This window comes from Lolium rigidum, chromosome 6 (genome assembly GCF_022539505.1).
Source record: "Lolium rigidum isolate FL_2022 chromosome 6, APGP_CSIRO_Lrig_0.1, whole genome shotgun sequence".
Lineage (NCBI taxonomy): Eukaryota > Viridiplantae > Streptophyta > Magnoliopsida > Poales > Poaceae > Lolium > Lolium rigidum.
This window is the reverse complement of record NC_061513.1, coordinates 201,507,969-201,533,037: the sequence shown is the minus strand read 5'-3', so window position 1 is coordinate 201,533,037 and position 25,069 is coordinate 201,507,969. Positions and strand designations below refer to the sequence as shown.

Here is a 25,069-nt window from a genome sequence, read left to right as displayed (position 1 = left end):
CCTTTGCATCTACAATATATGCCACCAAAACTCTGGAGCTATTAGTCAGTTATCGTGCCCCATTGAGAAGTGATCATCCTGAATAAGAAGTTTATGTGCTCGATAATTTGAAAAGCTTGCACTTTGTGGCACCGCACAACATCATTCTACATGTTCCGCTCAAAATATGACATTCTTCATGAAGGAAGTGTTGCACATGATTCAGTTGAGACAAATGATCAAAAGTCGAAGCTTCCCACAAGAAGAAACTCACGCTAAATCAGACCAACCACAATCCGTGTACATGTCCTACGTAATCCGTGTACATAATAGTGAGTTGAGTGAAATGAACATTACTTAGTTAAAAAGAATAAAACAAACGGAAAAACAAGAGTAGATGAACCACCTACTTCAGAGAGCGGACAAGGGAGCGTCAGTGAAGCATAAAAATTGTAAAGCCAGCAGCATCAATTTATCACAACTCATTCATCTTTTGCTTGAGGTATCCGCTGCCTGCAAAAAAAAAAAAATGCACTGGTGAACATATTGCGCAAACATTACCATGGAGGACATGCAATTTGCAGATACATTGTTGGACTTAATGAAATCCACTACAACGCTTGAAATTTCTTTACGACAACGATTTGCTCCCTCGATGACCCTGAGTTTGTGATTCCGTATATGGTTCGCAAACTCGCATGCAACTTCCACCAGAATAAGCTCACATCAGATCAACCACAAACTGTGAACTCGGGGACGCTCCACTTGACACGGCCGTCTACCGATGTGCCCCTCTTACGACCCGGTGGAGCGAGCTATACCTAGCTCCAGCCTTCACACCATGCTGAAGGGTAAGGGCATCCATCGGGGGAAAGCAATCAATCTCCTTGGTGCGCGTGACTTGCGTGTGATAAATAAAAGAAGGAAATGAGGGAAGTGCTGATTTGATTGCGTGCAAATGAATAGGAAAGGAATAATGATTTTTCATTGTGTGCAAATGAATAGGAAGGATATAATGATTTGATTAGATTTAAACTTAATGCTAACAACCGGGTGAGGGAAAGTACTTAAAAACGCATCGAACGGTCCAACATGGTCAATCCTTGAGCAGGGTGCAGTTGTACGGCCTTGATTATCCTGATTTTTGAGATCAAACATTTTTAATGATGTACGGACTCAAATATAATACTATCTCTGTCCATAAATAGATGCTAAAAGTTTGTCTAAATTTGAATGTATCTAGACATGATTTAGTGTATAGATACATCCAAATTTAAATAAATTTTTAGCATCTATTTATAGATGGAGGGAGTAGTAAAGATAGATATCAAAATACCAAATCTAAAATTTGAACTCTTGGTGTGTATGAAAGTTCCAATACCCTCCTAGCCATCCACCGTTCTCAACCTGATTTTTGATCTCGCGAACCGAACCATCGGGCGGCTGGAGCGTGTGTCCTTTTCTCATCGGCCCGTGGGACCTGAAAGAACTCATCGAAACCCTATCCAGCCTCGATTCGCCACCAAACCCTAACCCTATTCCGCTTGATGTTGTGATTCCGCCGCGCTTGCCATGGCTCTAGAGGGGCCCGCGGAGCGACGGGACGAAGGCCAGCAGGCAGGGGTGGCGAACGGGAACTGCGTGGCTCCGCCGCCGTCGCGGATGGCCGGCCGGCCATCGGGCACCACTGCGCACTCTGACAGGCGGCTGCGGTTCAACCCGAACACGGAACATAAGTCGCTGGACTACACCGACGTGCGCGGTGAGTACGCGCCGGCCGTCTACAGCGCCCTGGAGCGGCACCTCCCGCCTAGCCTCCTTGAGGCCGACCGTGACGTCAAGCTACAGTTCATGCGTGACATACTCGCTCGCTACTGGCCCCATGGCGAGCGCAACAAGGTCGCGCTCTCGATCCCTCTTTAGCTTCTTGAGTGATATGCATGAGCGTTGCGTGGATTTATGTAGTACTGTAATTGGTTGAATTTCGCTTTCTGCTTGGAACAAGATACTCCTTTTGTTTTGCAAAATACTAGGTTTGCTATTAAGCTATGTGACCAATCCGTGTAGTCTTCCAAACCCTGAATTTGGAGCACCTGTGGTGGATGGTATCCTTCGGCAGTAGGGCCTGGGGCAGGGGAAGCTGGCTATGAGAGGAAGGAAGCCAGGTCTTATATTGTCACCACTGATCATTGCAGGTGATGGGCGACTACTGCCACAGCTTGCAGAGCAGAGAGCAAGCTTATCCGGTGTAAGATAGCCCTCCTGCTACTGGCATTTTGGGTGATGGGGCCAGTGGTATTTGGTCAGGGAAAATGATTTGCGGTTGGTAGGGATGTCAACTGATGATACTCATATTTTCAAGTGGCACACATGAATTTGAATATGATGATATAACAAGTACAACTTGAATACATACCTACTGAATTTGGTCGTATTTGGCAATTTGGACTGCACTATAACTTATGCAATTTGGATATGTATAGTTTGAATAATAACAATCTGGAATAAGAACATTAGAATAACATATTTGTGTACTATATTCCTACTCATAATTTTATGCAAGTTCGGATATTCAAATATGAATTGTGGAAACATTATCAATCAGATGGAAAATAACAACCATAATATTTATTACTCCCTCCGTCCAGAGTTACATGCGTATCTAGACAAATCTGCGGCATCCTTTTCCACGGATGGATTATTATCGAATAGTATGTATTTTGCTTACGCATACTCCTGTTTTACGTATAAATATACATGTATTTTGAATATATAGTGCAAACTATGGGTTCACTTGCATTTTTTTCACCAAACTTGGTTTGAAGTATCTTAGACATAGTGTAGGAACATACTCAAACCGATAAAGTATGGTATAGTTACACCCACGAGTACCTGGATCTGGCATGACCACTTTTCAGTTTTTACCCTGCCCATTTATACCTTTTTGAGTCAAGTTTGCGTGTGAAGGCAGAACATTTTTCTTTAAGAATGCATCTGCCATATTCAGTATTCTTACGCTACAGAATCTAGCTGTGGTGATTCATAACTGATTGAGGAAGCCCTCTGAGGAATTATCTTGATTATACCAACAAGCTTTGGTTTTGAGACAGCAGATTATACATATAAGCTCCTTTTAAAAGCAGCATCTTTTCAGATTTATCGGGGTTTGTGGACATCCCTTTTTTTGACATGTATATTATGATACCTTTGATATTTGCTTGTCTAGCAATTGACATGTATATCATGTAATTCAAGTCCTTATTACAACCTCCATTTTTATCTATCAGGGATGTACTATTTCCCATCCCTTGTAATTTGCAACATTACAATTTTATTAGGTTGCCTTAGATTTACCGATTTGATTATATTTGGGTGCTTGGAAAGAAAATAAATTTGGGAATGAAGTGCATATAATTGTGTTCTGTATTTGAAAATTGGGTAGGAGTAAGGACTGATGATATTGTTTGGTATTTGAAAATTGGTGCTCTGTAGAAGTTGCATGTAAAAATGATGTCCTTTTAGTTGTATTGATATTGCTTGTATATGCTAGATCGGCATGGACTGACAGCACAGCTAACCAATGCAGCGATTGTTTTATTTCCCAATTATAGCCAACATAACCGTAAAATCTGGTGTTATATTTATTATTTAACAGCAGTAGGATTTGTGAGTACAGATTTAGGCAGTTCAGTAGGAGCTGTTACTGTATAAGCTATGGTGACACTGTATGGGAACAAACAGTTGAATATAGCTTTGGTTTGCTTTTAGCATCTCCTTATTTAGGTAGAATTAGAAATGACATTTGTTATATATCATTTTACTTAAGTTAGCTTCCTCATTTCATGTATTAATTTTGCTGCAGGTTCAAAGGCACAAAGAATACAGGCAGAAGATACTCCACCTCTATAAGGTTTGCACTCTAGCATAGGTTTAGAGTTTCTCTAAAATAGAGATGGATAACTGTACTTTCTATACTTGTTCATAGATGCACTTACAAGTAGAAATATGCAACACCTAATTAGTATATTATCATTTGTTTTGCAAGTATTTTTTTTTTGAGTGGTGTGAAAGAAGATGCATATGGTGCAATCGTGTTTGTCCTGTACAACCTTGCCATATGTGATGGCCATATGGCCCAGAGTGTACAGTTTACGATTTTTTGCAAAGTTTCTTATTTAAATTGCGCTGGGTTGGATGGTGGCCCCTTGTGTTCTTAGTGTTAGAGTAATCCTTGCTCAGGAATAAGCCAGTACCTACTGTAGGTGCTGGTATGTTCTAGTAGTACAATCTATATCTCTTATAAAGCAAAACCCCACTAGAGGGTCATTTAAGTTGTCTATCTCAACATGCAAGCTATCCACATCATCCATTCTATTAGCCATCCAATTGTCCATGTCATCCCCCACTAATATTCATTAATACTCTACATGCAAGCCACATTATCTATTTTTTAAGCCATCCAATTATCCACATCATCTATTTTTTAAGCCATCCAATTATCCACATCATCTGTTTTTTAAGCCATCCAATTATCCACATCATCAACTTTTAGCCGCCAACTACATAACCATTTCAAGTCAATTTTTTAAAGTTAGCCTCTTGACTATTTACACCAATTGAATCATGCATGTTCCTACAAATAACATCTTATTCCAATCAACTTATATCCTTTTGTTTTTTACAAAATAGAGTTATCGGAGAAATTCCCGCTGCAACGTGCGGGGTATCCTTCTAGTTCACATGTAAGCCCTAGGCAGTAGCTAACTCTGGTTAGCACTAGAAAGTTGTAGAGGGTTAGGTTTACAATAGAAAGGTCTAGAAGGCTTTAGAAATCTAGTTGTTGTGCCTAGCTTGTATCGTATAAATAGAACTATGCAATACAAGCTCCATGAAGCTTTTGGCAGCATCACACATAGACTACTTCCCACACACTACACTACCAACAAGGCTAACAATTGGTATCAGAGCGTTGATGAAGATAGGATCATGAGAGATGTCAGCTCCAGTTGGAGGTGTTGCTGGTAGTCCGGCTCGCCAACCACAGCGCTGTTCCCCTTCACCGCCACCGAGACGACCGCGTCACCGTGATGCAGTAAGGCGCGAGGTTGTGGTCGAGCGAGTCGTGAAGGACGTCAACGGTGGTAGTTACCCGATGCCTACGCGGACGAACTACACCGAATGGAGCCTCCTCATGAAGTTGAAGCTGTAGGCTCGGGGCATCTGGGATGCAATTGAGCTCGGTGCCGACGACTACTAGGAAGATCGAATGGTGCTGGAGGCTATCTTGCAAGCGGTGCCACCAGAAATGATGGCTGGACTAGCCGTCAACCGGACAACGAAGGAGGTGTGGGAGGCGATTCGAGCCATGCGTGCAGGTTCAGACCGCGTGCGGAAGGGCAAGGTGCAGCAGCTGAAGAAGGAATTTGAGATGATCTCGTTCCGCGACGGGGAGTCCGTTGATAATTTCGCGTTGCGCCTTAGCAACCTTGTCACAAGCCTTGCCACGTTCGGAGCACCTATCGACGAAACCCAAGTCGTTGAGAAGTATTTGCGGGTTGTGCCGCCTAGGCTGTCGCACGTAGCCCTTGCGCTTGAGACCCTCCTTGACACTTCTGATACTTCATTGGAGGAAGTCACTGGCCCGGTTGAAGTCAGCTGAGGATCGCCTTGAGTTGCCTGAGCCGGCGCGTGAGCAGGGCAAGCTCCTACTTACCGAGGAGCAATGGCTAGAGTGAATGAAGGGGCACCAAGGAGGTAGCTCCTCCAAGCCTGCACGCGGCAGCGGACAACGACGACGGCCACCACATAAGAAGGGTGGAGAAGGTGGCGACGATCCGTGCAGGGGCTAGGGTCAGCCCACGCAATGACACATGCCGTAGTTGTGGTCGTCATGGCCATTGGGCCAAGGACTGCAGGCAGCCCCGGAGAAACAGGGCATACTTGGTCCAAGTAGAGGACGATGATGAGGAGCTTGCACTTCTCATCGCGCAGGCCGTTTCAGCTGCTGCCATGGTGGGTACAACAGAACGTCGCTCCAACCCTGGCCATTTTGGTGCAACATAGCACCACTACAGCTCTAGAGCATGCCCCTCTTCACATCGATGAGCCGAACGCAAAGGCTTACCTCAAGACAAGCAATGCCGACGAGCTTGAGGATGGAGTAAAGACATATTGGCTGGACCCAACCACAAGGTGTGTTCGCATCGCTCGTGATGTTATCTTTGACGAAGAACGAGGTTGGGATTGGGTAGCAGATGGCGGTGAAAACCCTAGCAACAACTTTGATGTGGAGTATATCAGTCATCATGCCACAAGGGTGCCTAGCCAGGTGTAGTCATCATGCCACAGGGTGCCTAGCCAGGTGTCCTCGAGGCGTGGGGCTGAAGGTGCCTCAACCAACGCACCACCAACGCCTCCATCAGCTCCAGCAACAAGTGCTACAAAGTTTTCGTCACGCAACCAGCAGATGATGATGATCGACTCTATCGGAAGGTCGAAAACCTGATTGGAGACGAACCAATGCACTGCGCAACCTCGCCTCCGAGCTACACTTGGCCAGCACGGGGAGCCGTGCTCATTCGCAGAACCTAAGCGCGACAAGGCATGGATGGCAGCCATGTGTGAGGAAATTGAAGCAGTGGATGGAAACAACACATGGGAGCTTGTTGATCTACCACACGACCATCGACCAATAGGCCTCAAGGTCTATAAGTTGAAGAAAAATGAAGTCGGCGAAGTAATCAAACACAAAGCACGGTTGGTCGCTCGCGGCTTTGTCCAACAAGCTGGCATAGACTTTGATGAAGTCTTTGCTCCCGTCGCTTGCATGGAATCAATCCGGTTGCTGCTTGCTTTGGCTGCCCAGGAGGGGTGGCCCATCCACCACATGGACGTAAAAAACAGCCTTCCACAATGGAGAACTGAAGGAGGTCTATGTGAAGCATCGAAGAAGAAAAGGCCCTACGGCTACGCAAGGCCCTCTATGGCTTGCGGCAAGCTCTTAATGCAAAGCTTGACTGCATGCTCAAAGAAATGGGCTTCAAGCATAGCGAGCCCGAGCACGTAATCTACCGGCGCATCACGGGCGACACAATCTTGCTCACTGAAGTATATGTGGATGATCTAATCATCACAGGTTCATCCAAGGGAGCGATTGAGAGCTTCAAGGACGAGATGAAGAAAAAATTCGAGATGAGTGACCTCGGATTGTTGTCATTCTATCTCGGAATTGAAGTCTAGCAGCATGACGATGGCATCAGCCCATGTCCAATGGAGGAGCGGCTCAAGCTGAGCCGTGAAAGTACAGCAAACGAGGTGGACGCTACGAAGTATCGGCGGATTGTTGGCAACCTGCGCAACCTCGTCCACACTAGGCCAGACCTGGCATTTGATGTTGGGTTGTCAGTTGATTCATGGGACAACCCACGGAGGAGCACATGATGGCGGTGAAGAGAATTCTTTCGCTGGCACGACCCACTATGGTCTTCACTACCGATGGAAGACAAAGGAGGCACATCTGATTGGTTACGGTGACAGTGCGACATTGACACCGGGAAGAGCACGAGTGGCAGTCTATTTTTCCTCGGCAACTGCTTGGTGAGTTGGCAATCTCTCAAGCAGAGGGTGGTTGCTTAGTCTTCTTGTGAGGCAGAATATGTAGCAGCCACAACTGCAGCAACTCAAAGAATTTGGCTGGCTCGACTTCTTGGAGAACTTCAAGGAAGAATAGCTGAGACAGTTGAGCTAATGGTGGACAGCAAGTCTGCCCTGGCATTAGCCAAACATTCAATCTTCCATGAACGCAGCAAACATATCGATATTCGGTATCACTTTATTAGGCAACTCAAGGAATTTAGCTGGCTCGACTTCTTCGAGAACTTCAAGGAAGAATAGCTGAGACAGTTGAGCTAATGGTGGACAGCAAGTCTGCCCTGGCAGTAGCCAAAAATTCACTCTTACATGAACGCAGCAAACATATCGATATTCAGTATCACTTTATTAGAGGCTGCTTGGAAGATCGAAGCATCAACGCTAGCTTCATCAATACTTCAGATCAGCTCGCTGACATTTTGACAAAATCACTTGGGCGAGTGAAATTTCAGGAGTTGCATGCTAGAATTGGAATGGTCTAGATCAAGAGCAAGGATTAGGGGGAGAATTGTTAGAGTAATCCTTGCTCAGGAATAAGAATAAGCCAGTACCTTCTAGTAGTACCGTAGGTGCTGGTATGTTCTAGTAGTACAATTCACATGTAAGCCCTAGGCAGTAGCTAACTCTGGTTAGCACTAGAAAGTTGTAGAAGGTTAGGTTTACAGTAGAAAGCTCTAGAAGGCTTTAGAAATCTAGTTGTTGTACCTAGCTTGTATCCTATAAATAGGACTATGCAGTACAAGCTGCATGAAGCTTTTGGCAGCATCACACATAGACTACTTCCCACACACTACACTACCTGTGAACTAGCAAGGCTAACACTTAGGGTGTTTGAAGCTGCATAGATGAAGAGTTGAAAATCCATCATGCCATGTTAGTTTCATAGTTATTAAAAGTTTTCCTATCCAGCAATTCCTTATATGTGGAGACCACTTCAGTTAGAGACACATGAATATGCATTGGTAAAGTTGAGATAGTGGATCACATGCAACAGTGGGGTTGCCAATGTTATTGACCAGAGTACAATGTCTCCACAAGGCATTAAATATTAAATATTAAGATCCCGCTATATATAAATGGGTTCAATCATTTTTTCTAACCGGAGCACAAAGATCTCAATCTATTAACTAGGAAGACAATTGCCTAGTTAATTTGAGAAAAAATGGCTAAAAATTGACATTACAAACGCCCAAAGACATGGTACCCCCAGGGTCAATCTGGCCACCAAAGCAGAGCTGACACACAATACTGAGAAAGCAACCTCAGTAAAAAAAAAAAAAACTGAGAAAGCAACCATCGGGCTGTCCAGTAGATTCATCAACATCACCTATCACCCCTGATCTGGTGACTGCAACTTCTCTTCAGACAACCATCAGCATACCAATCATCACAGAGCCCATAGGAAATCAATGCATGGTTAAAAAAAGCGGAAAGCGGTAAACGAGTGGTGAGGTTCTGTATGGACACCGTGTGGACAGGCAACAGGGAAGGCAAACTGGGCATATAGAAGCCAAAAATATGTGTATTTTGATATCCTAAACATGTAATGATATGATTCAGAGAAATGTGGATTAATACCTTGGCTTGCTTCGAGTTGTCTCCCTTTTCTTGTTCTCCAAGTCCTTTCTCCCAAGAGCTGCATGCACATAGATCAAAATATGAGCAACCAAATATTATTCAAGCAGTACTATTCAATTATCAAACAAGCAATGAAACAATATTATTTAGCTTTGCAAATATAAAACCCACATGACAACCCAAATTGGAAGCAAATATAGTCACCCCCGCCCTTACGATATCTCTCCTCTTTGTGCATTTCCTCATATGTGCCAATGTCTTGGATGCGCATAGATGAAGATGGTCGCATTCTTTGCTTGATCAACTATGGACTTGAACCTTTTGGTGTTGCCAATTCCTTGGAGCATCAAGTTGATGGTGTGAGTTGCACAAGAGCTCCAAAATATTTTTGGTCTCTTCTCAAGCAACAACTTCTTCGCTTCCATGTTATTGGAAGCATTGTCCGTACAAACTTGCATCACCTGTTCAGCCCCTAATTCCTGAATTGCTTTGTCCACTAGTTCAAATATGACTTCCGCCAAACACACACAGCATGTACTGCACAAGCTGTGGAGGAGGGAATACCTGATGCGTGGTGGCCAGCGGCGAGTTGCAGAGTAGGCCGAGCTCGATCTGGACGGAGGGGGCGAGGGAAACGAGCTTCTGGAGGAAGGGCCCCCTGTTCCAGCAGCCTGGAGGGAGAGCTGGTGGGCAGCGTGGGTTAGCTTCAATGGCTCCGCCTTTGACTTTTTTGGGTCGAGGCCTTGAGGGAGGATTGGCCGATTGGAGGAATCCGTAACCCTAACCCCCCAATTTCACTCTCTTTCCCACCAAACGGTTAACCAACACATTGGATCGACGCATTGAGGACAAGACGGCTCCAATTTTGCCGATGAAATTTGCAGGTGAACAGTTTCAAGCCTTGCACCTAGGCCTGTCCACCCGGTTTATTCTGTTTGGTTAATTCACAAGATGATATTCCAGCCCAGTGTGCAGCTAAGCAAGCCCATGAGGACGACTTAGGAATCAAGGCTTGGGTTATTTGGAAGTACATATATATTTTTTGGTTTCTATCAAACTAACCAATGGTAGAATGGTTACCAAAATTCATACTGTACCAAAAGCCAAAAAAACATCTTTTGGTTTTGGTTCGGTTTATTTCAGATGTTGTTTTTTTGGTTCGGTTTCAATATGCACAGGCCTATTTGCACTGACCTTACAATGCAGCCACTGGAGAGATACCTGCTGAGCCACCCTGCGCAAGCCACCGTCGCCGCCATGCTTATCCTGGCACGCAGCACAACTTCGTGCAACACACCAAGGAACAGCAACTAGAGACTAGCACACAGGACTCGCGTAGTTAGAAGGCATGCCGTGACCCAGCTCTGCTCGCCACCTTTGTTGTTGCCACACAAATCACAACGCTGTCGCTACCAAATGGACAAGCTGCCATCTACTAGTCCCTCCAGTCCGTATCAACTCCAGAAACTATGGCCCATTGAGGCAGGTTATTATGCTAGTGAATGAACCAAGCACCCAACTACATTGGCTGGCAGGTGATGCCTGCCAACACATTTGGGCTTCTTTCTCAATAACACCTCGAAGTCATGGCAGTGCTGTAGCGCTGCAATGCAATAGAACTGGGGCTCAAGCCTGCTTGAGACTGTAACACAATTTCAAAAGTCTTGTTTTGCCAGTTTTATAATAAATCAGTAATTTTTTTATTTGATTAACTAAGATGATATGTTTTTTTCCTTGAATTTGATGTCATTCTTCTAGTGCCAAACAACCCTAAAATTACGACCCTTGTGTTCACAAGGGACATTTGAGTAGAGATTAGTGCTTACTGACCATTGCAATTATTGTAGAGTTGATGGCTGTACTGGTTACTATGTGCCACAGAGCTCAAAATCACCTTTTTGCTGGATCTCTTAAAATCTTTTAAAAGCTTAGTAATAGGCAACGGGTTCTATTTTTTAGAGCATTGTTTCTTCCCTGTTTGCTTGCTTGTAATTCATTCTTTTTTGCTACTTTGCAGCCACTTCATGGAGAATTATACACAATGCATCCTTCAGCTTTCTTCTTACCAACATTCCTTGAAGCAGTAAGAACTAATACAGAAGAAAGTATTGCAAGTATAATGACTGAGCCAACTCCTGGTGTTTTTTCATTTGCTATGTTACAGCCCAACTTTTGTGACATGCTGTTGGAGGAGGTATGGTCAAGTAACCAATAACCTCTTTAGCTCAAATGGCAGGTTTGCTAGATTGTAAAAGCAATTATTTAAAACCTTTGTAGGTAGAGAACTTTGAAAAGTGGGTTCATGCAATGAAATTTAAGATAATGAGGCCAAATACAATGAATAAGTATGGTGCGGTACTTGATGATTTTGGCCTGGAAGCTGTGCTGAACCAGTTCATGGAGGAGTTCATAGCTCCAATTTCTAAAGGTTATTTGATTTCCTGCTGTGTTGTTGTAGATGGGAAGAGAGAGTATTGGTTTCATTGTTTCAACATATCCGTCCAATTAATATGATGTTCTTTGTGTCAACCATCAGTTTTTTACTCTGAGGTTGGTGGGGGGACATTGGACTCTCATCATGCTTTTGTTGTTGAGTACGGGAAAGACCGAGATGTTGAACTTGGTACGTTTCGATCATCAGTTTATCATATCTAAGGATGCTGACAAAATCTTTTGAAGTTCTCTGTTCTTTAACTCTGCATATCTATCTGGATGTATTCTTGCCATTTCTTTCATATTTTTTTTGTGTGCCAAGGTTCAAGGTTATATTTTGGAGGTTAAAAAAATGGGGATACTATCTGTGGTTTGGATCCCCTCCTCTTTATTTTTAGGATAGCGCATTTGAAATCTTGTATATCAGCTTTAACTTCTTGGGCCTTTCAACTCACCGTGTCTGTTCAAATGAAGTAAATAAACGATCAATTTAACCATTTTGTACCAGAAAACTTATAATGGCCCTCACAATCAAATGTTATGGTCAAATCCTTATCTGGATAATGTGCACTGTCTTAGTGTATTTTTACCAATTTATAATAGTTATATAATCCCGATGATCATGCTCTGCAAGAACTGTAAGAGCTGTTTTATGATTTTGTTGTTTCCTGCCTAATTGTATCAGTGACTTGCATTTTCTTGTCACTTGTCAGCTAATGATTCTTAGTGATTGTTATGTAGTGGGCCTGATGGCCTCATTTGTCTCAGCATATATGCTCATTTTCATGTCATGTCCATGTGTCTTTCTTATCTCTATCTTTACCATTATCAATGTAGATTAAAATACGTAGAACAAATTATGCACTACGCTCTGTAAGATCCAATGTTTTGGCAACGTAACCTTTTTTGATAATTCCGAGATCAAGCTGTATGTATGCTCTGTAATTTATTAGTACTTTGTTTGAAAATCTAGGGTATACTTATGGTTCACAAAAATAGCTGTATAAGTATGTTGTTCCATCTATATCGCCATTCTTGCTTTATTTCATATTGCCTACTGGGCCCTTGCCCTGTTACCCGGCCCTATCCCGAGTTCGGGGCTGCGCCTGAAGCGAGGCATCCTCGACCGAGTGACCGGGCATGCTTTGCGCAATGCTGCCCAGGCGCTCCACTTATGGGGCTCTGACCCAAGCTCTCCCGGAGGGGCCATGTGTTGCACTGTTGGTATTGGCAGGCGTGACTAGTCCATGTCCTCCATGCTGACAGGGAGACGGATCGATTTCGACATCAGCAAAAACACATGCGACGATGACCCGAGAGATGTAGTGCTTCCTTCCGGTGACAGCAGCGAGTGTCCCATGCAGCAATGCACAACTGTGCTGCCCGCACCCATGATAGCAAAGGCAGACTGCAACCGTGAGTACCAGCGAGACGGTGCCGTACTTTGAAGGGCGGCTACTCCGGCGAAGCTGCAAGTTCAACTTTTTCATTGATCGTCAACTTTTGGATAGTTCAACATTTGTCGTTTACCGTTGGGGCCCCACTAGTGGGAGTTCTTGTTAATTGTTAGCTTAGCACAGATGAAACATTTGCATGTGACGAGCTGTACAGTATACATTATTTTGATAAAAATACTAATTTGGAACTTCCATTCTTTTTTTTTGTGCACTTTAGAATATTCCTTTTCCTCTTTCTATTATAGTGCCTAAAGATGTTTGTGCTTCTTGTAGTGACACTTCCTGTAAGACTAATCCATCTGTTTTGCCACCTCTGCCTAGAGATACCATCTTCTTTCATGTTCTAACTGTTAATACTCTTGCAGGTTTCCATGTCGATGATTCTGAGGTAACATTAAATGTTTGCCTTGGCAAACAATTCTCTGGTGGTGAATTATACTTTCGTGGCATCCGCTGTGAGAATCACGTGAACTCAGAAACACAACATGAGGTAGTGTTTTTGTGAATATTGTGAGCTTCTGCAATTTCTATATTTCTTACTGAATGATTTTGGGCTCTCTTTGTTCACATGCAACCTGGATTTATTATATCATTGCTGATACTGGTTAATCTAAATGCGTTACTCCTATTTTTTTTGATGGAATTTGGCATCAGCTAACAAGCTAGGGAGTATTCTTACACTGTTCATGTCAGTTATACATTACATAAAAATCAATATATAGGTTATACGTTACTTTTTGTTCAAAGAATTCAGTGTTAGTATACGAGTAAACAATTAAGTGTTCCCGTTCCTGATTTTATTGCAGGAAATGTATGATTACTCTCATATTCCTGGACGAGCTGTGCTTCATCGTGGTCGTCATAGACATGGTGCTAGACCAACAACATCAGGGCTCAGAATGAACCTGCTTTTGTGGTGTAGAAGGTATTCAGATCTTTCCTTGCAATTTCAATATTGTCCAAGATCTCTCCATGACTTCTTTTGGATGTTGTAAGCACTTAGATTGCTAGGCAGATATACATATTGTACTAAGTTTCTTGTATTTCCTTTATGTATTTTCGGATTTATAGTTTATCTCCTATACTTCTTTATATATACGCTTTACAGACTTTTGCTTCCCTCATAACATGGTATCAACATATGATCAGTTTTTTTTTTTATAAAAAATCTGCATGCTACCAACTCACCCCATGTTCGACCGACTGTCGGGCTTGTTGTGGCTGCAGTCCACTACTTTGAGTGCCGTGGCTGGCGCTGGTAGAGGGGTATCGGGATTTGGGAGGAGAAGGGGGTCAAGGACTAGAATTGTTGATTGATTGCTCGAATTCCTAGTACATGCTACTACTCTTTATATGGGAGACAACCCACAAATCTTACAAGGAAACCAAAAACTAATGGCAATAATCTAGCTGCTACAAGGAAAGCAAAGACTAAGCACAACAATCCAACCGTTGTTGTGGACGATCTCCTGTCATGCATCTGTGGTACACGGCGATCACCTTATTCGTACTTCATCGTGTTCATCGAATTGCGGATGGATTGCATGTGCAGATGCATTCCAAATAGTTGAAAAATACTCCCCTTCCAAAAGTTACTTGTTAAGTTTGATTCACGGTCGCTGACTATGGATTGAGGTGGACCATGAAGACAACAATATTATCAAAGAAGGCATGAGTAACCATGAGGCGGTGTACATATGAGCCGGGGTAATAAAGTGGGCATATTTCAAAAACAGTCAACAACTGAAAGTGTCATTGTTTTTCCATGCACACTAGAAAGAGCCTTGATAAAATGTATAGAGATGTCACACCAAATTGGAACCTTTAATGGTTGTAGCAAACCCGCATGATTCAGTGCTTCTGTTTTATTGCGCTGACACTGAACTAGCACAGACATTCAACCAATTTATGATCACCCAGAATGTGGAAGGATGCCATAAGCTATGCAAAGTCTTCTGTGTCCCTCCCCCATTGGCTGCATGTGCTTGTTCTAGAAGTGAAGGTAAGAGCTGGTGATGATAAGGACACATGAACCTCACGAGCATACAAAATCACGAGCACACAAATCCTATCTTTTCATTGAAATGAAACGCAAAGATTCCTTTGCGTTTTCTCGAAAAAAAAAAAGATAAGGACACATGAACCTCACGAGCATACAACATCAGGTCATTCATGATTTAGGTGCTTCAGATTTGCTTGAGAAGGCGCTACACAGGTCCGAGAGCTCCGCTTAGGCTGCAATTTCAACAATTTCGGAGCGCAGGTCATCATAGAGGGAAAATGCAGGTTTGAGAGAGCACAGACTCCATGAGTAACTCGTCCGGTTCATGCCGAGACAGCCGAGGCAACGTGTCAGATACAATGTTGAGACGCCCAGTAAAGTCATAGCTGAAAAGTTTTGCTCACCTATTGATGTTGTCAGATAATGGAAAGGCGTTGATCCAAGATGAAATTCAAGCTACAATGGTTGGTGCGAATGGTGAATTCACGGCACTCTGTTGACATGGACAATCGATTCCCCTTGGTATGCTGCAAGTTTAGCATGGCAGGCAACCATGAGGTGAAAGTTGTCCATCACCTTGATGAAGCACATGTCTAAACCAGATCCGGAAGCATCGCTCGACGATAAATTGGAAGGAGAAATCTGGCATTTGTAGCACATGATCCAAGCTGCCAACGATATCCTCAGTGAGAGCTCTTGCAATAATACCATAATCCTTGATGAACTTGCTATTGTAACCAGCTGAACCTCAGTATCCAGCGCGATCACCCTCAAATGGGTGTTCAAGCTGAAGAGGGATGAAGCTGGCGCCATCGTCAAGCACAAGGCCGTGCGACTCCTCCTTGCGCTAGCTGCCCAGGAGGGCTGGCGCGTCCATCACATGGATGTCAAGTCTGCCTTCCTCAAGAGCGACTTGAAGGAGGAGGTCTACGTGCAGCAGCCGCCGGGATTTGCGATTCCCGCCCAGGAGGGTGAGGTACTCCGCCTGCGCAAGGCTCTCTATGGCCTGCGGCAGGCACCACGGGCGTGGAATGCCAAGCTGGATTCCACTCTGAAGGCAATGGGCTTCGAGCAAAGCCCGCACGAGGCGGCCGTCTACCGACGGAGGAGTGGAGGAAACACCCTGTTGGTGGGCATCTATGTCGACGACTTGGTGATCACCGGCATCAAGGATGCAGAGGTGGCGTCGTTCAAGGAAGAGATGAAGGCCGCCTTCCAGATGAGTGATCTGGGGCTCCTCTCCTTTTATCTGGGGATTGAGCTGCACCAGGACCACTCCGGGATCACGCTTCGGCAGACCGCCTATGCCAAGCGCGTCGTTGAGCTAGCTGGACCACTCTGATGGAGGAGAGGCTGAAATTGAGCCACGACAAGCACGACGGAGGAAGTGGACGCCACACAAAACCAGCGTCTTGTGGGGAGCCTTCGCTACCTTGCCAACACACGGCCGGACTTGGCCTTCTCCGTCGGCTACGTTAGTCGGTTCATGGAGCGACCGACGACGGCAACATCGACCATGGCCTCCACTACCCTAGGTGTCTTGGGGCGGTGACCATGTCGGCAACATCGACACCAGCAAAAGCACGAGCGGGATTCTATTCTTCCTCGGCAAGTGCCTTGTGAGGTGGTGGCCTTGTCCAGCTGCGAGGCCGAGTACATCGCGGCCTCCACCGCCTGCACTCAGGCGCTCTGGCTCGCTCAGCTGCTTGATGATCTCCTTGGCCGAGACACTAGAGCTGTGCAGCTCATGGTGGACAACAAGTCCGCTCTGGCCCTAGCGAAGAACCCCGTTTTTCCATGAACGGAGCAAGCACATTCAGTTGAGACATCACTTCATCCGAGGCTGCTTGGAGGATGGGAGCATCAAGGCAAGCTACATCAACACCTCGGATCAGCTTGCGGATTTGCTCACCAAGCCTCTTGGGAGGATCAAGTTCCTCGGGCTCTGCTCCCGGATCGGGATGGCTCAGCGCTCGCACAAGACGGCGTACAAGACTTAGGGGGAGAATGGGGGAGAATGATGAATAAGTCATTGTATTCTGGTCTTTGTGGAGCTGCTGCACATGGTTCTTGTGAAGGACTGCAGCACAAAGATGGTCCTTTGTGAAGGACTGACTGTTAGGATAGGATAGCATCTCTGATGTTTGACCTCTTTTAGAGGCATCAAGGACTAGTAGTTAGCAGCTTTTAGACTAGCATCTTAGACTAGCATATTCTGGTTGGCTAGCAGCTATAAATCTGTACCCCTGTGCCCGCAGTTTGGCATGGCATTGCGTGAGATGTGTGAGAAATAAACCAACGAAAATTGCCCCAACTCTCCTAGTGTCATCCTCTTCTTTATGAAAGTGAGGCTAGAGATACTAACATTGAAAATGAATAGTTTTCTATGTGATGTCCTGTTGGTGCATGCGCACATGATGGTATCCCAAGCGCAGGCCGAGTTTGGTGAAAAACTATGCACCACACAAAAACATGTTCTTGACCATCGGCGCGTTGAGCACTCAACAGTCCACCCAAAGTGCGAAGTTGGTTTTTGAGTCACTGATTAGTCGCTGTATAGTCTTCAACTATTCGTCTTTCCAAAATTAGGGCTACTCGCAACTGTACATCAACTTTGGCAACTATACAACGACTTCCGCTGAGCCACAGGGTTGGCGACTCGTTTTGGCTAGGTGACTCAAAAACCTTGGCGCCAAGTGTCTTGCTTCTTGACTAGGATGGCCGGTGACTAGGATGCCTAGTCACTTGCTTGAGTAATCCCTTGAGGGAGCATATTGATACATTGCCATCGAACTTCGACCTAGGAAAATTCAGGACAGAGGCGAGGGAATGAGAACGCGGTAAGGTAGATGGAATGGTGAATATGCTATTGAACGCCATTAGAAGTTCATCCACAAGGACAACAGGCTAATGACGTGTCACCGCCCAAACCGCCCAAAGTGCTGGAGCATGACCGCCTTACCAGGTGAAAGGAGACACACACATGCTGAAGTCCCACAAGAATTGGGCCTAGAGTCACTAAGGACAATATCAAAACCACCAAGAGTTATGGCAAGCCATCATCCAAGAAATTGAGGTCTCCAATGTGGAGTTGAACTTTCGTGCATAAGCCTTCGCTAGCCACAGGGTCTCCATTTGCAACCCTCTCATGCGAAGGACTGGATGTGCATTATGTGTTAGCTTGACACAAGCAAGTGCATTACTATTGATGAAGTTATGTGTCGAGCTGGTATCGCAGCGCCCTAAAAGTGGCTGAGTCAGTTCCAATACAAATATCCAATTGTGTAGTGTCACGTGCACTGATGCTCCAAAGTATGGTAATGACTTGCAGGGAAAACATGGTTCCTAGTCTGAAAAATTGTTCAGATGTGTCGTGTGGTCAGGCTTGTCATAGTCAAAGAAGTTTCAACCTCCACTGAGAATAGGCTCTCATGATAGTCAGTCACATTGCCGTTAAACGAAGAAATGGGCAGCAGCTCCAAGCCGATTGGTATGCTTTGGCTGTCCACACTTGTTTTGGCAGATTGTCTTGAAAAGCTTCCAGGTTGGGCCCTTTTGACTTTGCATTCTTGTGGTACTCCCTCTGTTCGGGCTAAACCCCCTTGAATTTCGAGCCAAACTACCCTAAATTTAACTAAGAAAATAGAAGTTATATGACACAGAAAACACACCATTGGATTTGTATTGGAAAGATTTTTTAGTGGTATAATGTTTTTGGCATATAACTCATATTTTGTTAGTCTAAATCGCGGTCAAAGCTTGGCTGGAAAATCGAGGACTTATAAATCCAAACTGAGGGAGTGCAAAAGATGAGCATTGGCAGGTAGGTGAGGAACGATGCACCGAACCTGACTCTTCACCGGTTGAGCCCTTTGCTTGCAGCGTGTAATCCAAGAGGATCCTCCGTGGCATCTGATGCCAATTTGGTAGATTCTTTGCTTGTTGGTGCAATTCCATGGCCAAGGGGTCGTGGCTGGCACCGGTAGAGACGGGTATCAGGGATTAGCAACTCCATATTCATTGATTGATTGCTTCAGTTCCTAGTACACACATACTATTACAAGGAAAGCAAAGACCGGAATGGACACAACTACTAGATGCATCCACAATGACACAATCCTGCACAGATACAACTTGGCTCTAATTGAGACCTACACTTGTGGAGAATACCCAACGTAACACACTCACAATTTGCAGGCTCCTTCCATGTCATACATGCCGGTAATCTGTTTTGCCTCAGTAGAGCATGTACATGATCTGCTTCATTTTACATAAACATGAAAACAGAGTAAAAATGAAACGTTGCAATGGTTTTGATTTGTGACGGCGTTAATTAGACTGACTTTGTTTTGCACATGTGCATCCACATGAGCAGACTGACTCCCAATAACGCACATGCTATCACGATTCTTTTCCGAATTGCTGGTTGTTGCTCCCACCCATGCTGCCTTGCTGTTCTTGCTGACTTAAAGTTCCAGCGTGTTAACGATTCCTTGAGTGATGACGAGTCCAGTTTTTTAACACGATTTCCTTGTCTCTCTTCTGGAGGTGTTCTGGAGGTGCTTAGAGCATCTCCACCAGTTACCCCCATATAGTAGCTGGCAGCACACATGTCGGCTACGTATTAGGGTTGGCTAAAATTATATTGGTTTCCACACCGGTAATCCCCCAAACCAGCTCCCAATAGGAAAAATAGAGAAAAACAGAGCTGCAGGAGGTGTGGGTCTTTTAGCGATACCAATCTGATGACGTGGATCTTCTATTGAGGGCACAGGTGGAAGCAATTTTTTTTTTTTGGTTTGGACCCCAATGGCCGTATTGGGCACGCTATGGGGTCACTGGTGGAGATGCTCTTATAGTGATACGTATAGACACTAGTCTTTTGTGATGCTGGTCTACTAGCTCTTTCCTCACTACACCGTTCACTGCCTGCACCTTGCACCCTTGTTTGGGTGGTGGCTGTCCTTGCACCTTGCAACGAGGATATGATCGTGTTGAGTCTACCTGATTCAGGCGGAAGCGGCACCTTGCACGCGGCTTTTCTCGAGCACTGGTGCTTGTACGTCGACCTCTCTAGTTTTGTTCCTTACTGAGCAGTATATTGCACCTGCTTGCAGCTTCTAGCTCTCCATCAACAAGTTACTTAGGTTGGTACTATCTCTTCTGTGTTGAGAGACCATGATTCTTGATTCTTTCACTATATCCTCGAGATTCACTATATCCTTTATTAGACCTCGAGATTCCCTTGTTCCTGTTCTTACTGATGGCACTCCCTCCAACCTATGAGTCGGTGATTTGTCAAAATTGGGATGTATCTAGACAGACTAAATTTCATGGAATGGAGGGAGTACTTCTCTTTCTGTTGCTAGCTGAGGTACTCTTTAACACTTCAACTTTTCACCTTCCTTCTGTTGCTTAGTTTACATCTGAAGTTGTTGGCAAAAGTTCATAGCCGACTCTAAGCGAATACTTAGTTCAAGCAATTTCTTTATCCTTATCAGGATATGTGTGCTAATGTCAAACCTGTGTAATAAGCCTGCTGCAGCTTATAAGTCTCACAAGCCTCTTCCAATGTTAACCTATCATTCCTGTTCATATCTGCTTGTAAGGCTGTAAAAACAAAAGCCCGGCCAAACAGTGGTTATATACTTTTTATTCCTTGTCCGTATAACAGTTTAAAAATATTTGTCCATTGGTCAGCACTGGACAACTTGTTTAATACTGTATAATCATATTAATAAAATGCCTTTAGGGCATCTCCAACGGGGCGACACATTTTGGACGCCCAAATTGTCCGCGCGTGTCCGTTTGCGTCGCCTCGGACAGCCCGGTCACTATGCGTCGGGCCTGCTCCCTGATGCATTTTTCGACCGCGTGGACACAAACGGTCGCTCAGCGTCCATTTGCGTTGCCCATCATCTCCAACGGGGCGACGCATTTCGGACGCCCAAATTGTCCGCACTTGTCCGTTTGCGACGCCTTGCTAACGCGAAAATGGTCATGCGTCCGCTTGCGTCGAGGGGTGTCCCTAGCGGGCCGATGCATTTTGGCCGTGGACCATTTTCTTTTCTGAAATATTGGAAAACTGGAGCAAATTGCATGAACATGGCCATCATATTGGCTCAAATTGAGGTCTTAAATCATTGTGCACATCGTACGGCACAAAATGTAGTCCAAAAGGGGCACAAACATGGCCAGAACAACAAATGTTGTCAAAAAAGAGGCCATGCAATGGCGACGCAGATCAGGCGTCTCACGCGTGGATTTCGGCGCATTTCTTCAGGAATCAGACCCTGGTGTCGTCGTCCATGCTGCCCAAGTCGGCCAGCATGATCCTTGTGTCCTCTGCTTGGATCTTTGCCTCGGTGTACATCCTTCTAGCCTCGGCGTCATGCATTTTGGCCTCGGCGTTTGCCTTTTTGGCTTCGACGTCTAATCTTTGGACCTTGGTGAGGTTGAGGTAGATAACATTAGAGGGTCTCCTTTTCCAGGCGCCTGTTCTCCTCCCTTTTGGCTAGGGTGGCTTGAGACTTGGCCATGATCTTCTCCAAGGTTTGGCTCAACGCAAGGGCTGATGCCTCCCTGGCAAGATCGGCCTTGGTAGACTTATGGCCCCAGGGACAAGGTGGAAGGGCTTCCTGCCCAGGTTCATAGTCTTCGCCGGTCACGACCAACATGGCTGTCCCATTCTTGACAGCTTCATTGTAGGCCGCATAGCTAATCCTCCACTTCAGCGCATCCTTCACTGTTTGCTAATGCTAAGTACATAGATGGAATGCCAACACTCCTGTGCGGCTCTTGGGGTGGGAAACAACATGATCGACGGCGGCGCAAAACTTGGAGGTCTCTTGTTTGATGTAGGTCCATCTTTTTCGGATGGACTCTTCCATGGGTTCGCTGGGCATCTTGTAGGGCTTGTGGTGCTTTCTGTCTTCGTATTGTTGGACCACCTTGGCCCAACAGACTTTGCCCTTTTGCTGGGCACCATTTATGCAGTCATTGCTAGTCATGAGCCACGCATAGCACAAACATTTGTCCTCGTTGTTGTTGAAGCGTTGGTCCTGTGGCTCTCCCCTTCTTGCCAGAATCATCCCTGGTTAGGATAGGCCCGGTTGTTGGCTGCGTGGGCTGGGTGGAGAACAACCGTTCGCCATCGATGTGCGCCCCATCCAACGTGTGTTCCCACTGATCCTGCATCTCTGGGCCAGGGTCCTACGTCCCTGTCTTTACGTGTGCTTCACCGACGAAGCCGCCGCCGAAGATGATGGCCTGCATATCGCCCTCATTGCGTCTCGTCCAATAGGCCTACGAATCACCGGACGTCAGAAATGACACATGGCAGAGCGACACACTGAGAGAGCAAACTTACCGAGTCGTCAATCGTCGGGGCAGATGGTGTCATTTCCTCAAACAGGGTGCGGAGCACCGGCATGCTCTTCTTCGGGACATGTCGCGTCTTTGTGTCGCGTTCGGGCATGAGACACCGCTCCTCGGCGTTTGGTTCAGGTCGGGAACCTGGGCCCCGTTGAACTGGATCGGCGCTGAAGGCGAACCGCGACGCCACGTGGACCTGCGAGGGTGCAGGCGTTCCAGGACGCAGCTGGAATCTTACCGAGCTCACCGATGAGACCGGGGGAGCGATGCCACAATCCTCTCTTGCTTGACGAAGAGCATGGCCTCCGCTAGGCTCAGATGGAGGCCTACGTGGGCGCCGGCTTTCACCTACATCTGCCGCGCCATTTGGGTAGCGGACTGCGCCTACTGGGCGGCCGCTGCCGCAGCATTCCTCTCCTTCAGATTCTTGCGCCGGCCACGACGCTTTGCTATGTTATGCATAGAATGAAAGCGCCACCATGCTCTACCTAAATGGTCTCCCCACAATCAACACGAATAGATGTCAAATTGTAGCACAGCTCCTATGGATGGATAAAGAAGATGTATGTGAAGTAGCACATGATTTAGACGGCATGCAGATGCTCTTAGGTTATTAAATAGATATCACAATATCATGTGAAGTAGCAAATAATTTAGATGGCATGCAGATGCTCTTATGTTATTAAATAGATATCACAATATTTATTCCTTTGAACATGAGGCACTCCAATGTTGATATCCATATAACTGTTTTTTAGGGTATAGTATATAACTGTTCCATGTGTACCACGTGCCCAGGTGGTTGTATAGTATATAATTCATGCATAAAGCATCTCTAACATCGCCATTAGTTTTAGTTCCAGTTTGTTGGTATTAACATGGGCCTGCCGAGTGCACAACTAAATTGGAGCTTCATGTGTTCAGCTCTGTGTTCAGAGAGATGAAGAAATACCAGAAAGATTTTTCTGGTTGGTGCGGCGAATGCCAGCGCGAAAAGAGAGAGAGACAGATTCAGTGTGTCAAAGCGACCAAGCTGGTAATCACTATCTTTAATAATTCCTCATGTAGCTTCCATTTGGCAGCAACCATCATTGTTATTTCACTTACACTTTTCTGCATTACTCCCTTCCGAGCAGGCATTTCTTAGGGGTGGTGGAGGGGGAATGATTTAAGCCATATCTACTGCATGTATTTTTATAGTCTTGTATTATATTGACATCGTTTGATCATTTGGAATACATGTAGTAGTCGTTCAGCTTTCTGCCCGTATCTTTATTAATGTTTCATGTAAATCTAGACTAACTGCTGCAGGCTGCGTGATTTGCCTCGCGCCTTATATATTGAAAGACTTCAGTCTCACAAACATTATACCTGACGTCCCATTTCACTCATGAGAAGATTCATTAGCTATGATATGTTTCAATTTTTTTTTAACTGGCCTAGCTGTTTGCAATAATGTACTATGTGCTTAGCTAGGTGTTAATTTGGTTGGACGATCATTTTACATTATGCAAGGCTTGAATGATGATTTGGTGGCACAAAATCTTCGGTTAGTTGATGACTATGGATTTTTATGTCGCATTCTTTGCTACTAATCCAAAATATTACCAGTCCATTTGTACTGGCTCATTAGGCCGGAGTGATATTTTGGCTTGGAAGTCAAAAAATTCTAAATGGAAAATTCACTTGTCTTCACATGCTACCTGAGCAGCCTTTCCACGAAAAATTGATTTATTGTTTGGCATGTGTAAAAATAACACAATTTGATGCTAAAAATAAGACTTTTTATGAGACTTGTTTTGCGAATATAGGGTGGCGCACCTCCACACCCTGATATTCAAAACATTTGAATAACCTATTTAAATGTGTCAATTTTTTTGAAATAATTCATGAATGTACATGTCACCATGCTACTTACTCGTGTCAATATTCAAGGAAAAAATTTGAATTTATGTGACCTACACAAAAAAGAGAAGATCGATTTGCACTAAATTGTGAATAGTACGTGTCTACTATAGTGTGAATAGTACATATTTTTGTGTATACTACATAACTTAATATTTTAGTTTCCGATTTAACGTACGCATGTCTGCATACATTCTCTACACATTTAATTTACGACACATTTTTTTATTAAATTTCTGACGTGTTTTCGATATAGGGTGCAGGCGGACCTGAGAGCCAAAAGTGCGCGTTAGCTTGTTTTGTCTCTTATATTAATCATAAAGAATATTGGATTTTTACAAAACTGCATTGAATGCACTTAGATTGTTAAGATATTCATGCAAAATTTTGTACATATGTATGGGCGTGAGTGTATTTGCTAGCTAAATTAATGGTCAATTTTTTTTCTTAAAGTAAAATCCAATGAATTGATTTTTATTTTTTACTATAGTTTTCATTTATTGAATATGAAGTTCTTACTCTTTTTGTTCTTCATAAAAATTCTAACATGTGATGTTGCTACTTTTCTATTTCGTGATTGTATGTTTGCAATAATAATCGTCATTTTTTCAATTATTCGGTTGTATTATGCCGATTCTTTTGAGTACTATAGCTAGAAATCCCTGTTGATTTCTCATTAGCACCGTTTAGA

The 25,069-nt window shown here is 44.6% G+C and overlaps 1 protein-coding gene across 1 annotated transcript; it reads left to right on the top strand.

Moving 5' to 3' along the window:
• Positions 1 to 1,425: 1,425 nt before the first annotated feature.
• On the top strand, positions 1,426 to 23,841 carry LOC124658987 (2-oxoglutarate and iron-dependent oxygenase domain-containing protein CP2). Its single transcript, XM_047196962.1, has 9 exons — positions 1,426 to 1,878; positions 3,842 to 3,889; positions 11,225 to 11,401; positions 11,485 to 11,635; positions 11,744 to 11,830; positions 13,463 to 13,587; positions 13,904 to 14,022; positions 23,398 to 23,509; positions 23,610 to 23,841. The coding sequence occupies exons 1-9, from the start codon at positions 1,552 to 1,554 to the stop codon at positions 23,643 to 23,645; spliced, it is 1,182 nt and encodes a 393-aa protein (XP_047052918.1). The 5' UTR covers positions 1,426 to 1,551; the 3' UTR covers positions 23,646 to 23,841.
• The last annotated feature ends 1,228 nt before the right edge of the window (positions 23,842 to 25,069 follow it).